Source organism: Macaca thibetana, chromosome 3 (genome assembly GCF_024542745.1).
Source record: "Macaca thibetana thibetana isolate TM-01 chromosome 3, ASM2454274v1, whole genome shotgun sequence".
Taxonomy (NCBI): domain Eukaryota; kingdom Metazoa; phylum Chordata; class Mammalia; order Primates; family Cercopithecidae; genus Macaca; species Macaca thibetana.
In genome coordinates, this window is record NC_065580.1 from 73,308,242 (window position 1) to 73,323,866 (window position 15,625).

Below are 15,625 nucleotides of genomic sequence, written 5' to 3' on the forward strand. Positions count from 1 at the left end.
CACAATAGCCAAGATAGGAAAACAATCTAAGTGCCCATCCATGAGTAAGTGGATAAAGAAGTTGTGAGATATGTATACACACAGGCATACACTTATACATATACACATACACATGCATATATACAGTAAAATATTATTCAGTCTTACAAAAGGAGATACTGCTATTTGCAACAACAAGTATGAATCTAGAGGATACTATACTAAGTGAAATAAGCCAGATACAGAAAGAAAAATACTGCACAATCTCACTTATGTGTGGAATGAAAAAGAAAAAAAGTTGAATATATAGAAACAGTAGAGTAGTGGTTACCAGGGACAGGGAAGGGGAGAAAAATGAGAGAATGTTGATTAAAGGGTACCAACTTGTAGTTATGTTAAGATAAACAAGTCTAGAGATCTAATATCAGCAGGAGGACTACAGTTATTAATACTTCATGTTGAGAATTTGCTCAAGAGTAGATTTTAGGTGCTCTTATCAAAAAGTAAAGATAGAAAAAAGCAACTAGCAACTACAGAACGTGATGGACATGTTAAAGTTGCTTACCTGTAGTAGTCATTTCACTACAAATATGTATATCAATATACAATTTTGTACAACCTAAATTTACACAACTAAAAAAGTTCAACCTTTATAATAATCTTGGAAATACCAAATAAAACAAAGATAAACTAAAATACCATTTAATTAAAGTGAAAAGTGATTTATTAATGTTTTTCTGTTTATACCTAATGTATTGGCCTTTTTCATACATTTTTATTTGGGGATAGATTGATATAATTTGTAATACACTTTCTCAGTGTAAACTAAGGACATTAAAATGTGTATATGTCTTTACTAAGTTATTTCCACCTTAAGAGAACAGAAATGGAGTTATTCATCACTTGGTAGCAAAATTCTGCATTGCTTTTATTTTTATCCTTATGTATTTAATTTTCTATACAGTATACAATTAGTTTAATAATATATTTTGAAATATAAAATAACATTAATTTTACATGAAAGACTTAGATATCCTAAGAATAAAACTTCAAGGAAAATAATTAAATACTGCAGTAGTACAACTAGGACGTTGCTCTAGGTTTAGGCAAGCCCGTAGGATAAATGATTAAACCTGCTTCAGGTTGGGCAAGGAATACTTCATCAACAAGGAGAAGATTCAACTTGCTAAATAGTTGCAAGGAGGGAATGATATTTTTTTCAAAGAAAGAAACTTATGGTAAAGCTTAAAAAAAGTGTTCCTTAAAGTCCAAAGTAAAGTGTACATCCTAATCGTCTGGAGTTGTTGTTTAAAATGTGCATCTTTGAGCGCCAGCTCAAACCCACTAAGTAAAAACCCCTGGGCACAGGGCATAAAAGCCTGCTGTGTACCTGGCTCTAAAGATGGTTCTCACGCACAAAATTTCAGAACCACATTGCAGAAAAGTAAAGCAGTATGACATGCTTTGGAAACTTCAGATAATTTAGTGCAACTGTATTATAGGTTACAGATAATGAGAGATGAATCTGGAAAAGAATGTTATGGTACATGCCTAAGAATTCTTAAATGACACACAAGGGGCTTGGACAGTATGTGAAGATTCCAGAGGAAACCACTGAAGAGTTTTAAGCAAAGGAGTAATCTGATCATATTTTTTTCTTTCCAGGATTACCCTGGCATCAGTGTAGATGACTGGATATGAGGCAGACATAGACTGGAAGAAAAACTCCAGAGTGTTTTAATTTTTCCAGCATAAGAAAGGATTAGGAAAGGCTTACTTAGGTATAATTGGTGAGCAATTGATTACATGGATGAAGGGAGAAGAAATAATTTTGGATGATTCTGATACCCATGTTTGCCTGCTTCCATATCTAAGTTTATAACAATATATAGGGACAAAGGATATTTTAAATCTACAACTCTGTACTTTTCTACTTTTCCTTATTTTTATCACAGGACCTAATTTTACTGGAAACCTGAAGCTTGTAAAGATAAGTTCCTGCCACTACAGTAAGTCCATCAGGTCATAAGAAGGCTGATGAAGGATGAAGAGACATCCTTCTTACGCTGATTATTTTAGGTCAGATCCTTGGGGACACCCTAGAGATTTATCTCTGGATGCACCAGAGCTAAAATGTCTACAGACATTATTACAATGTATGGACAGACACTCCACAGGATATTCTCTGACTGGATAAGATTGTTGGCTAAAAGCCTAACAGGACTTTTGCGGGAGACAGCATGCACACTTGAGGGTGCTATGATCCAGGCAATTTGGAGGCCTCCATTGCAGTTTCTATGGTTAAATATTGTGACAATGTGTGTGCAGAGGGGACACATCAGTGGTAGTCCAGGGTAATTTTAAAAATACTGTCTTATTAAAAGCCATCCCATTCCTATTTTGACTTTTTGTGTCACAGAATGAGACATTCCTTTTTAATTAGGCTATCTGTGAAACCACAGCTACGACTTGCCTTCACAATGATTGTGGCAAGAAGGAATTTCCCTTTGACTGCCGAATGTCCTGTGACCACTTTATATATTTCTTAATTAAACTAACACTGCAGAGGTAATAGGGCATTAGAATAATTTCATCCAAAATATCTACTTCCTATCCATGCTGATCAAAGAGATGTAAATGTAGGCTGAGTTGGATCCATGATCCCTTAAGGGCTTTGGCTACATGGGAGATAAAGGGAGCAAATACCAAATCCAGCTTCCTTTTGGGGTTTCTAGGAGCCCCCAGAATCCTCAAAGGCTCTGACTCACTCACTCTGCATCCCCATAACACACACGAGATCCTTCTCCTCTAAGTATTCCCACCAAAAACAGTCATAAATTCAGGCCTTAACCAAACTTTTAATGGCATACTGCTTTTTGTCATGGTTATCTATTATCTTTTTTTCTTAAAGCACTGCCTCTGCTCTGCTGTTTTTTCAAAAAAAAAATTTATTGACTTGTATGGAGAAACCAGGGTATTTGTCCTGTAGAGTATCCAACATTAAGGATTTACTTTCCTTGGTTTCTTATAATTTGTTCCTATATCCCCAGTATTTCCCTACAATCTGGCAATATGATAGTGAGATCTAGAGGTTTGACTATCTTTGGGTTGACTGTATTTTATTTCTCCAAGAATACTTGATGGGGAGGGTCCACTTATTATTGTATCATATCAGGAAGCAAATAATGTCTACGACTAAACTATTATGGATGTCAGAATGATCTGTGAGTTCAGAGACATTAGCCTGATTTCCCATGAGACTGTCCCCTTTCATACAATGGTTTCAGCACCCAATGATGATGGTTACCTATATTCATACTTTTGTTAGGGGTATTTTCTAACATTTTAATGCATATATTAGGTGGAATTATATCAATGACATCCATATACTATTTTCCCTGTGGTACAGTCTTTAAAAATAAACAAAAAAAAAGGATAAATGCTTTATTCTTTCTGTTAATTCATCAGTTTTCAAATTAATGAGATAATGCCCTAGAAACCTCCAAAAGGTATGAAGGAGGTGTGTGTGTATAATCATAAATTCAGATTTCTATGTATTTATATACATTGTGGTCATTATTTGTTTTGATGGTCATATTGTCTCATTGTAGGCTAGTGGGAGCTCCTTAATATTACTCTTCTATTTTTGTGACATGATTCATTAGTCTTTGATAGCTTCCTTGATTACTGCAGTAAGATGGCCCAAGCTTATCTTACATATTTCCTGCCCCAGACCTGGATTCAGCTCTTCTCCTAAGAGCACTGGTTCTTTTTAGTGGGTAATAGTATGGAGAGACCACAGTCTGGATGGTAATTGTAACTACTGCTACTGAGTTGTCATTACTTCAAGGACTTTTCAATGGAAAAGTGGGAAATACAGATTTTTTGATAGAGAAAATCAGTTATTAATTTATATGAGTATTTCTAACTTGAATTTAAGTCAAAGATTTTTACTTAATTTCTTTCGTTGTATAGTTGTATCTCATTTTCTCTTAACGCTGAAAATCCTGACTTCTAAAGAAATGTAATTACTTGTTTTCTTACAACATAGTATTCTAGATACAATAGGTTCAAAATAACACCAGTATTACTAATAACAATGAGACTACTAAATGCATCTTCAGAGTGCACTAAAATCTCAGAATTCACTGCAATATAATTCATCCATGTAATAAAAAACCACTTGTAACTCCAAAACTATTCAAATAAAAAGTAATAATAAATTTTAAAATGCATTTTGAGATATCTTCAGAATTTTTTGACCTTTATATTTCCCAAATGACATTCTCATATTAATTTTTGAAGTCATTGAAAATAAGTATATATCCTTTGTGTAGTTATGCCACTATTTGGTATTCAGTTGGGTTTGAATGTTTAAGGAAATGCTTTTTCTTTTTTATTTAATTTTGATTATGAATTATGTCAAATACTTACATGGTCCAAGATCAAAACTATATAACAGGTATATTTACATAAATATTATCTCCACAACTGTCCACCCCTCTGTTCCCTCCATCCCTCTACAGGTAAACATTTTTAATATCTTTAGTATCTTCTGTGATGTTTGTATATATGTTTATTCATACTGTTCTAGGCCCTGTATTTCTTATGTATCCTGGGAGTCCAAAGATACACATATATAGATATTTTGCTAACTCCTCATCCATAAAATCTTCAACCAGTCCCCAATTGATGAGCACCTGGTTTGCTTCTAGTTTTCAGCATCATTCAGAGTTCTCAGGCATATACCTATTTGTCAAAATAACTGGGATAAATTTTTAAATGAAAGATTGTTCAGGCAAAAGGTAAATGCATTTGTAATTCTGCCAAATAAGAGGCATACTTTTAAATACGTTAATCTTGCCATGAAAATGTAAGAATTTTGAAAAATTATTTTATTACAGAGAAAGAAAAAAGCTGTTTCATTGGAATGACCATATTTAATCAATGATAATTTACTGGTTAAATTTAAATTATTAAATTTATGCATGGTTTATATAAATAAACACCTTAAACAGTACAAACATTTGAAAAACTTTACTTTCCTTGGTTTTTATAACTTTAGTGGTCTCCAACCCACTCTGTCTTAGGAAATAATGTAACACCAGGAAAATCCTTCCATCTATCTATATGTAAACACAAACATATACATGTGAGTGGGGATTGGTAGATAAATAGATAGAAATTGTTTTCCCAGAGGACAACATTTCTGGCTTTAATAAATTGATCAGCTTTTTAAATCAGTCAAGAAAGTTATGATCTTTTAAATAAATCCCCTTATTCACTCATTGTACTGCAATCTAACACAATAAAATGGGAGTAATATTTTTAAAGTGTTGGTAAATCTGCGACTTCATCTTCTTGGGCCTAAAATATAATCCAACTTTTAAAGCAAAATGAGTTTTATTTGCTAGTCCTTTATATTCTCAAATATCTTAAAAAACACATGATTATGTTGTCTTACGTTGTTTCAGTTATTATCCTCTTCTGAAATCAGGAATACAATCCCAAGAAATGAGTGAGTCATATTTGCTTTTATATCTTATGCATTGCAAGAATTCAGTCGCACAAACAGTTGAACCATAAATTAAAAATGGTAGACTCACATTTGAATAGCAGCTAGCTGTGTATAAAAAACATACAAATTTTTTAAAAAGTGACTTGTGTCAATAAAAACTGGTGAATAAATCACTAATGATTTGTTTCCTCATGCTGTCATATTATTCTTCACATATAACCATAAAGGCAAATAAGCATTCACAAGATGACATATTAAGAATGTTTAAAATTGCTTCTTCCGAATTTTCCGGATTCTACTGGCAAAGCGAAACTTTGGTATCTTCTTTTTCCTTTTCAAAGCTACAATCAATAAAACAACAGTGAAAATCATACATCTCCAGTCTGTAGGCTCACTATAAATCACTATTTCTGACACGGTTATTGAGCTCACTTCATCTTGTTTTTAAGGACTGTGAAGTCAAAACTCATTATACGCTCAGTTAATAATATTTTACCTTTAAGATATGAAAATACGGCTACTGTCTACTGCAGCTAGCCAGTAAAAGCATTTTGACAAAACTGATTAACACTGTGGAGATACTTATGTAGAAGTAGTCTAGAAATGGCAAATTGCTGTTAGTAAAATGGATAAATAAAAATACAATTTTGGTGATAAGTTATTTATAAAGTTTATCTAAAGGCAGAATAAGAAAACATTCACTACCTTTTGCACAGGCACGTCTGCAATCCTCCCTGCTAACAAAGTTATTGTCATTCCCTCCACAGCCAGTATAGGTGAAAGCATCACAGGTTTTGTATCTTGGATTAAAATAATAGCGAGTCACGTTGGCAGAGCACAGTCCCTCATCTTTTGGACTGTAGCAAAATGATGGACCTTTATAAAAAACAGAAGAAAATTAGAAATGTGATAATACCAGAATTTTTAAAGTATGGTGATTACTGAAGTAACTGAAGAAAATCTCATCCCATAGAAGCCTCAGTCTGAATCCAAAATATCATACTAAACCTTTAAAAGATGTGCTTCAAATTTCAGGTAAGCTTACATGCTATATTTTGGTAATTCTAAATTTTTGTAAACTGGATAGAATTTCTTCTGAAGCTACATCTTTGTATCCTTTAAATGTAAAAAGAAGTTAAACCCAAATACCAGATATGGTTAGGTAAAACTGGGGTAAGTTTCAAGGACAATATGTGGCATGATTTGGTACATTTTGTCGTGTTGGTAGTTTTGCTTTAATGTTTTTAGCAGCTCTCATTCCATTATTAATCAAGAATATATGCATACTAATTTCCAGGTAACCACTGGAGCAAAACATTTATATCTATACAAACAAGAGAACATCTACAGCAACCATCACCACATTAACTCAAGAGTTTGCATATTCAACACAGTATAGCCATAAAGCTTCATCAAATTCTCTGCCAAAGCAAGTTTTCCTTGTTTGTTGAACTTTTCAAAAATCTCTGTGTCTAGGGGAAATATCTGTATTGTCTCCCTCTGCAAATATTAACTACTACTCAAGAGACCATCATTTCAATGATTCAGGTGTAGTGGTGGGAGAGGTAACAAACGGATAGGACAGGAAAGTGTAGAGATGTTTGTGCTGCAATTTGCAATTACTAAAGAATACAGAAATCTAACCGAAAACTTTATAAATAAATTTTCAAGTTTCACCATCTTAATTCTGTATATATTCCACTATCTCACATGTATAACTGATTCTGTACAAATCTGAGGTCATAACATTCATTAATGAATACTTTAATCTTTTATATGTAAATTGAGTAGATGAGAAATAGTTCTAAAGAAACAATTCAGGGCCGGGCGCGGTGGCTCACACCTGTAATCCCAGCACTTTGGGAGGCCGAGGCGGACAGATCACAAGGTCAAGAGATCGAGACCATCCTGGCTAACACGGTGACACCCCCTATCTACTAAAAATACAAAAAAAAAAAAAAAAAGAAGAAGAAAGAAAGAAAAAAAAAAAAATCAGCTAGGCATGGTGGCGGGCACCTGTAGTTCCAGCTACTCAGGAGGCTGAGGCAGGAGAATCGCTTGAACCCGGGAGGGAGAGGTCGCAGAGAGTCGAGATTGTGCCACTGCACTCCAGCCTGGGCGAAAGAGCGAGACTCCGTCTCAAAAACAACAACAAAACAACAACAACAACAACAACAAATCAGAAGAAGCAGAAAGCAAAAATTTGAATCATGGCTTTGTCACTTTCCAGTCCTAAGAGTTTGACAAGTCATTAACTTGTCAAGTAATGTGAAATCATGAGAATGCACACCATGTTAATTTCGCATCAAATTGAGTTTTTTCCACCCAAATGTCTTTTTAAAAAAGTGAAATAGAAGTAACATAAAAATCGTATTTACTTTTCTTTGGTGCACAGAAGGCCATACAAGTAACTTCATCTGGAAACCTGTTCTCAATCCAGTTCCGGTGACACCCACCAGATGAGAATTTTTCACATGTCATGGAACTTAGATTAAAGAAATACTTTTCTGTGGACCCCTCACACTGGTCGTCCACGCTCACTTGCAGCCGGCAAACTTTGGGAACTTCTAGGAAAAGGAGAGTAATAGAACAATGTTAGTCAAAGTAGCCTTCTTATTACTTTCAAAACTTCACTGTATATTCAGCAACATTTTATGGGGGGAGAGAAGTCGTATTAGTGTTGGAATAGTAAATCCCCAGAATACTCCTATGAATCCAGATATTTACTTTTTTCTTTCTTTTTTCTAAAAGAGTGTATTCAGAGCTGACTCAGCTGTGAGGTATCTTTCATGTTCCGTAGAAAGACACTTTGTTTTCTCTGGGTGTTCTCTGATGGTACAGATGCAGTTAATCAAAGCTTATTCAAATGAATATGCATTTTCCCCTGGCTCAGTTCCTTGAATCGCAAAGCCCCATGTTCTCTTACAGGCCTTAACAGATATAATCTAAAAATTAAAAATAAAGTAAAATATAACATTATTATGAATCTCCACCATATCCCGCAACTAATCCAACACATGTTTGGGTATCGGGACAAAAGTAGAGTTATATAATGAGCTAAGTCACACTTTAATAATAAAATCCACTAAAAGTATTTCAGATTGATGGACAATCGACAGGAGGAAATGATGTACTGTAGGAGAGATAAAAATCATAGGTTTGTAACTAAAGAAAAACACAGAGAAGCACTTACGTTGCACCTAAACACGTTATTCTCTTGCATTTATTATACCCTATGGTGAAGGAACGAATCTTTCCCTGAGTCCGCATAGGCACTGAATTATGATCAATGTCAACTGGGAGACAGAAAATGTATTAGTGGTTGTAAATTTGTGATTATTTTTGAGAAACTGAAAACCATGAGGTTTGCTTAACACTTGAGAAAACCCAGACTACAACTTCCAGTAGAAACCGAGACGTGGGAAACTGGCGAAGTTGCTACCAGCCGCCGGCGCAAGGAGCGCGGGAGTCCTGGGTGCGGGCGGGGCACTTACTTTCTATCCGCCAGCAAGCCTCGTCGCAGGCCTCCCAGGTGTAGAAATTGTTGGCATTGCCTTCGCAGCCCCCGTACAAGAACTGGCGGCATCTCTGCGTGTACCTGTCGTAGTAGTAACGGGGAAGTAGGGCCCGGCAGGGTCCGTAGTCTAGGGGCAGGAGGCAGATCTCCGCGTTATTTCCTGAAGAAGGGGCAAAAGGAGAGCAAAAGACAGGGAAAGTGGTCAGGCGTAGCTCCTAGGAGGAAGGAGAATCCCGAGGAGTTCTGTCCCCTTCCGAGCGGAGGGGCCTCTGCAGAGAAAGTGCAAACTTGGGAGCGAGTCCCCCCTGCCCGCGGAGCGCGCGGCAGGGACCTGAAGAAAGCGAGGCTTGGAGCGCGGGTGCACGGGGCCCCATGACCCGCTGCGCCCTCTCCGCTGGTTGGGGAGAGAGGCTCCCGGAGTAGCCAGATACCTGTTGGCTCCTGAGCAGCATCGCCCAGTGCAGCCTCCGTCAGGAGCAGCAGCAGAATCGACAGCTCCAGGGGGCGAGTGGGGTCCATGGTGCAGGGGGTCGAGCGGCCCGCCGGGAAAGGCGTCCGAGAAAGCGCCTGGCGGGAGGAGGTGCGCAGCGTTCTGCTCCAGGCAGCCCGGGTGCCCGCTTTATGCGGGGCGAGCGTCCGGCCGACCCCCCCGGGGCGGAGCCTGAGGGGTGGCTGATTCATGCACTGGGGCTGTCACCCCGCCGCCCCCGCACTACAAACTGTAAGAGGGAGAGGAATTCCCCGCCAAGTTGAAAAGTTGAACCTGCCTCCCAAACTTTCTCCTGTAGTCCAGACGAGGACGCCCTGAGGGAGGGTTTGTGTCAGTGGTGGGAAATCGGCAAGCTAGACGGGAATGACCTGCTGGTGACTGTGCTGTAAAGAAGCCTGAATCCACTTCTTGAAGGCATGAAGTCCAGGTATTTGAAGGACTGGTGGAGAGAAAGTGCGGAATTCTTGGGTCAGAGCGGAGCGGGATTCGTTGCAATAGACCTTCAGATTAGATTAGAAATGTAAGTAAGTGTATATTTATATTTATACACACAGATTTCAACCGAGTTCGAATTTACATTTAATACAGGCTTGTAATATATCGTAGGTGGACAGTTTGGTAAATTTTGACAACTGTATAACCACCAATAAAGAATTAGAACATTTCGGCGGTGTGCGGTGGTTCGCGCCTGTATTCCCAGCACTTTGTGAGGCCAAGGCGGGTGGATCACCTGAAATCAGGAGTTTGAGGCCAGCCTGGCCAATATGATGAAACCCCGTCTCTATTAAAAACACAAAAAGTTAGCCGGGCGTGGTGGCGGGCGCCCGTAGTCCCATCTCCTCGGGAGGCTGAGGTGGGAGAATGGCTTGAACCCGGGAGGTGGAGGCTGCAGTGAGCCCAGATGGCGCCACTCCACTCTAGTCTGGGCGGCAGAGTGGAATTCTGTCTCAGGAAGGGAAGAGAAGGGAAAGGGGGAAGGGGAGGGGGAGGGGGAGGGGAAGGGGGGGAGGGGGAGGGGGGGGGGGGGGGGGAGGGGGAGGGGGGAGGGGGAGGGGAGAAGGGGACTGGGGAAGGAAGAAAGAAGGAGAAAGGAGAAAGGAGGAGGAGGAGGAAGAAGAGGAGGAGGAGAAGAAGGAGGAAGAGGAAGAAGAAGAAGAGTAAATTAGAACATTTCCATCACCCCAAAAAGCTCCTGCAGACTTTTTCCCAAATCAATCCTTCCATCCTCAGGCCAGGGACAACCACTCTTCTCATTTCTATTACCATACATTAGTTTTGCCTGTTCTGAAATTTCATATAAATGGAATTATAAAGCATTCACTGTGTAGTATTTCTTTCTCACACCTCCTGTTTTTGAGCTACACCCAGGTCATTGCATCAATAATCTGTTTCTTTTAATTCCTTCCTAGTCCGAGGTATGAATTTACAAAACGTATGACTATCCCACAATGTATAAATATGTTGCTGTGTGTATCAATAGTCTGTTCCTTTAAATCATTGAGTAATATTCTAATATATCACAAATGTCTTATTACTGGAATTTGTGTTGTTTCTAGTTTGTTTGGGGGCTCTTATGAATAAAGCTGCTTTGTGTGGACCTGCAATTTTTATTACTCTTGGATAAAATACTTAGAAATATTAGACACTGCCGAACAATTTTTTCAGAATGATTGTACCATTTTACACCCCAACCAAGCATGTATGGAGCTACGTTTTTGTATGTAGCTATGTTTTTCAAGATGAAACATAGTAGTCCAGAGAGATAGCCTTGGGGAGTTCTGAAGATTTGACCAGATCAGTGTCTTGCCACACGTTTCCTAATGTTAGTACATCTATTAAAGTTCCCTGTTCCTTTGACATATTAGCTTGTGACCTACTTTTTTTTAAATACAAACAATTACCTACAGTGAAATTTTACATAAAATATTAAAGATATTTTTGAGGACATTTTAATATACGTGTCTTCCCTTCCCCTTTTCTCTTGTTCTATTCAACATTCTCAAGTAAATAATTATTCTTGACTTCTGAGGATACTGGGAGTAGTTTATAGAAGTTCTCTTTCAAGTTTCCAGGAAGCCCTGAAAAGTATAGGATACACTTGCTCAAAGTGGGTTAATACTCTGAGATATTTTGCACATTATATCCTTGTGCCAGTTTTCAGTCATTCTGATGTCATGTTACAAGGTCACAGTCCTAGGAAAACCAGCCTGATCTGGAAATGCTGTCACCTTTGATTAGCAGATATCTATGATTAAGAATGATAGTTGAAACTATAAGGGTAAATGTTTAATTGTCACCTCTCCAGTAGGGAAAAAATAAAATGGGAGGGAGATGGTTTGTATAGTTCACTGATTTCTGGGGGTAAATGCTCTCACTAAGGTCAGTTTCAAGCTGCCACTGCAGAATCACTGAATGCTGAGATGGGAAAAGATCTCCAAGAGCCAGAGCTCCCCATAGCCAAAATCTGTGTGAGCTGGCTCTAATGCACCAACCACTGAGACAGACAGCCAGTTTCAGAATGACACATTCAGAGTAGTCAGATTAGACCCTCCCAGTTCTTTCAAAGTATTATTAGGAGAGGGAATTTACCACTCATTTGCTGAGAATCATATTCAGGAGAAAAGTTAACTCAACTTCAAACTTGCCTATTTCTATCTTCTGAATAAAATTAAATATATTTTTAAACCAGACTAAAATAAAATTTAAGGGCTGATACTCAGTTTTCATGCAGCACTCTCTTCTGTCATTTCTCTTTGTTCTCAACTGCTGGACACTTTTTGATCATCTTTTGCTCATACAAAAATAAATGAACCACTGGACACAATGGCTCCTGCTAGTAATTCCAACACTTTGGGAGGCTGAGACAGGAGGATCGCTTGAGGCCAGGAGTCAGAGACAAACCTGGGCAACACAGCATGATTCCATCTCTACAAAAAAAAATTTTTTTAACTTAGCTGGGTGTGGTTGTGTATACCTGTAGTCCCAGCTATATGGGAGGCTGAGATGGAAGGATTGGTTAAGCCCAGGAGTTTGAATTTGCAGTGAGCTGTGGTCGTGCCATGGCACTCCAGCCTGGATGACAGAGTGAAACTCTGAATCTGACCTAAAAAAAAATAATAATAACATTAGCCCTTTTGAATCAAGACAGACATTTTGGGAAATTGCATGGTGCCATGGAAAAATAGAGTTGGAATTCAGAGGATACCTGGATTTCATTCCTTGCTACATTGGACAAGTCATTTAAAACTATCTGAGCCTCAGTTTCCTTTTCTAATAGACATAATAACTCTACCTCACAGATGTGTTATGCAGATTAAATGGAAAATGCCTATGCATTCAAAGATACTGTTTTAGCCCCTCACACAGTGGCACAAATTTCATGCAGATCATCCTATATCCTACTTCCCATTGAGAGCCTTGGCACACAATTATGAGATGGAGCATCAAACTCCCATCAGGAAACAGAGCAACTTGAACTGGCCTTATAGAATTAAAGCCCATGGCCTTGCTCCTGTCACCTCTTCTCTTAACTAAGCTCACAGGTCACCTGTCTGTTCGCAAAGTTGTCAGACTTCCTGGTAGTCTTTTCTAGGGAAATGAGCTTCAAGGAGTTCTCAGAGCAGAATCCTCAGCCCACTCAGGGCTGCTGTAAAAGGCATGTAGTGGAAATGGGAGAGGGGCAAAAATGGGCCTCTCACCCTTCTGTGGTGTGGTCTGTAGATGCAGGTTGGACTCAGTCCCAAGAAATGCTCTAGAAATGCTGGTTTCCGTCTCCTTTACTATGCCAAACAGGGTGCATCCTTAAAACCTCTATGACCACAAATGGAGGAGTATTAAACAAGTGGAATTGGCAGAAGTTTGAGATTACTAAGCCAGGTTATTACAAAAAAAAAAGTATTTCTTTTAATTGCAGAATAATTGAGTGTTTTTATATCCATGAAAAAGATGTCTTCCAATATAAGGGTAATCTAAATTTCCTGGAGACTACTTTGACGTTACCGAATTTACACTTAGAATCTTTTGGAAGGAGCAACATGACCACCACAATCAGCCTCCAAAGGGATGTCATAGCACTTGAATCTCCTTAACCCAGTGTCTAGGCCAAAATGCTGCCACAAGGCTGAGGAAGGTAATTCCTTTGTCCAAAGTCAACAGGAAGTGCAAGGCTAGAGATAATTGGGAAAAACAGTCATCCAGATTGATTTATCATTGCTATACCAATTGATAATTAAATTGTCTGTGGCTAAAGACAAAGGCTCAAAAGAGTCTGGAGTTCTGTAACAATAAGGCATGGAGTTGTTATACTCTGAATGCTGAATGGAACTATAAGTGTGTTCACTTTACAGAAGTGTGAACTGAGACCTGGAAAGGTTAAGTATCTGGTCAGGTTTACCTGGCACGGTTGTTGGCAGACCTGAGACTAGAATCCACAGTTTTGGATTCTTAGTCCTATATTCTTTCTGTTGCACCTAGGCCTAAGTTCTTTCTACCATACCAAGACCTTAAAGTAGAACACGAAATACCAGAATTTAAAAATGCAAAAGCTACAGTGAGTCCAGGAGCGCCTCTGCATGTGTCAGATTGCTGCCTCTGATCTTTCTCACCACCACACCCCTGGACCCCACAACAAATGAAGTTGATTTTGAACTGTTTAGCCCCTCCCATGCCTTGAGTATGATGCTATATCCTCTGAGAGCCCTGCAGTCTCGGTAGGTGAATCAAGAATTTAAGAAAGGGATTGTGGCAGATGGTCTTCCTCTCTTTCAGATACCTTAGAGAGAGGTAGCGTGTCTGGCTTATGAGTGAATGATGAGAATTAATGGAGCCCAGTGATTTGGAGATACATATTATGTAACATAGTTATTTAAGGAGTTACGCTGTTAACTCCTTAATAAACAAATGCAGTTTTTGCTGCCTGTTAGTTTAAGCCCTGCCAAAGTAAAACTTGAAATGAGTCCAGCTGGCACTAAAGGGAGTTTACACATATGCTAAGAAAAGCAGTTAATCTCTTCTGAGCAATAAATGGTCATGAGGGTTTTGCTAAAGTTTAAGCAACTCCTTCACCAACTAGGTATTTTTCTAACTAGCTGGCCCATGTAAGAAATATTTACTCTAATGCACCCTCTGTCAGGCACAGAGTGCATTTGACAGTGTTCTATAATAAGATGAAGCCACATGAAAGGATGGGGTATACTCTGTGCCTAATTTTATGAATCCACTTCTCCCTAGAAAGAGATAATGAGGGTTTATAATGTGTCTCTTACTGTGTTCATTCCTTCATTAATCTACCTTAAAGGGAGCTGATTAAATGTTTGAAGTATGACAAACTTTATGCTAGACATTTGGGATACAAATATGAGGGACCTCAGAGCATAATAGGGTAGATGAATGAACACTATATAACCCAGTTACATTACAATGTTCTTAGTATAACATCAAAAATATGTACTAGATTGTATAGGATTATAGAGGAGGAAGTAAATAAAACGTAAGCAAAGCTCAATTCCAAATAAAATCTACAATATGCAAACATGCTTGACACTATATCTTCTAGGCCTATGCAATATAGAGACTCATTCCTTAATCTATTTGTTTTGGTTGGCTGTTTTAGGTGCTGTGGTTCTAACAAAGTATTGCCTTCTTCCAGAGGAGCAGACTCGCAGAAACCGCTTTTCTCTGCTTCCTGGATGTATATTCCCTCAAGTGTCATTATGTCTACTCACAACGAAGACCATCTTTAATCTCACTCAGATTGCTACATCCTTAACAGTGTATGGCATCCAGAAGATTATGGCAAATTTTAGATGATTTTTATCCAAGACTTCTCAACTCAGTGCAGTCTCACCACCTAGCCAAAATTCTAGCCTGGGTTACTAAGCTCCTGGCACATCAAGAATGGAGAAAGGAAGAGAAATGTTCCCCTAATCCCTGTGGAATTCTCCCTGTGGAAGGAAATCATGTGAAAATCTCCTTGGCAATCACTATACTAGTGGACACAACAGTGAAACTTTGCATTGTGCCTTGAATTTATTAGCTCATTAAATCCCACACAATAACCACTTGAGGGAGATACGATACTCTCCCTACTCTGCAATGAGAAAGCTGAACATTTTGATAGATA

General features: G+C 38.5%; 1 protein-coding gene across 1 annotated transcript; it reads right to left on the reverse strand.

Moving 5' to 3' along the window:
• Window positions 1-5,001: 5,001 nt before the first annotated feature.
• On the reverse strand, window positions 5,002-9,840 carry TFPI2 (tissue factor pathway inhibitor 2). The gene is made up of 5 exons (XM_050782940.1): window positions 9,446-9,840; window positions 8,992-9,174; window positions 7,876-8,064; window positions 6,203-6,373; window positions 5,002-5,838 (listed from the first exon to the last, which is right to left on the reverse strand). The coding sequence occupies exons 1-5, from the start codon at window positions 9,693-9,695 to the stop codon at window positions 5,762-5,764; spliced, it is 870 nt and encodes a 289-aa protein (XP_050638897.1). The 5' UTR covers window positions 9,696-9,840; the 3' UTR covers window positions 5,002-5,761.
• Between the last annotated feature and the right edge of the window lie 5,785 nt (window positions 9,841-15,625).

Bases quoted from the DNA above. Each gene is read 5' to 3' on its own strand.
- TFPI2 (XM_050782940.1), bottom strand. From the start codon at position 9,695: ATGAATCAGCCACCCCTCAGGCTCCGCCCCGGGGGGGTCGGCCGGACG. The intron at 6,374-7,875 runs GTAAATACGATT...TTTTTTATAAAG, and splicing joins CTTCTGTGCACCAAAGAAAA to GTCCATCATTTTGCTACAGT. The intron at 5,839-6,202 runs GTAGTGAATGTT...TATTGATTGTAG, and splicing joins CAGACGTGCCTGTGCAAAAG to CTTTGAAAAGGAAAAAGAAG.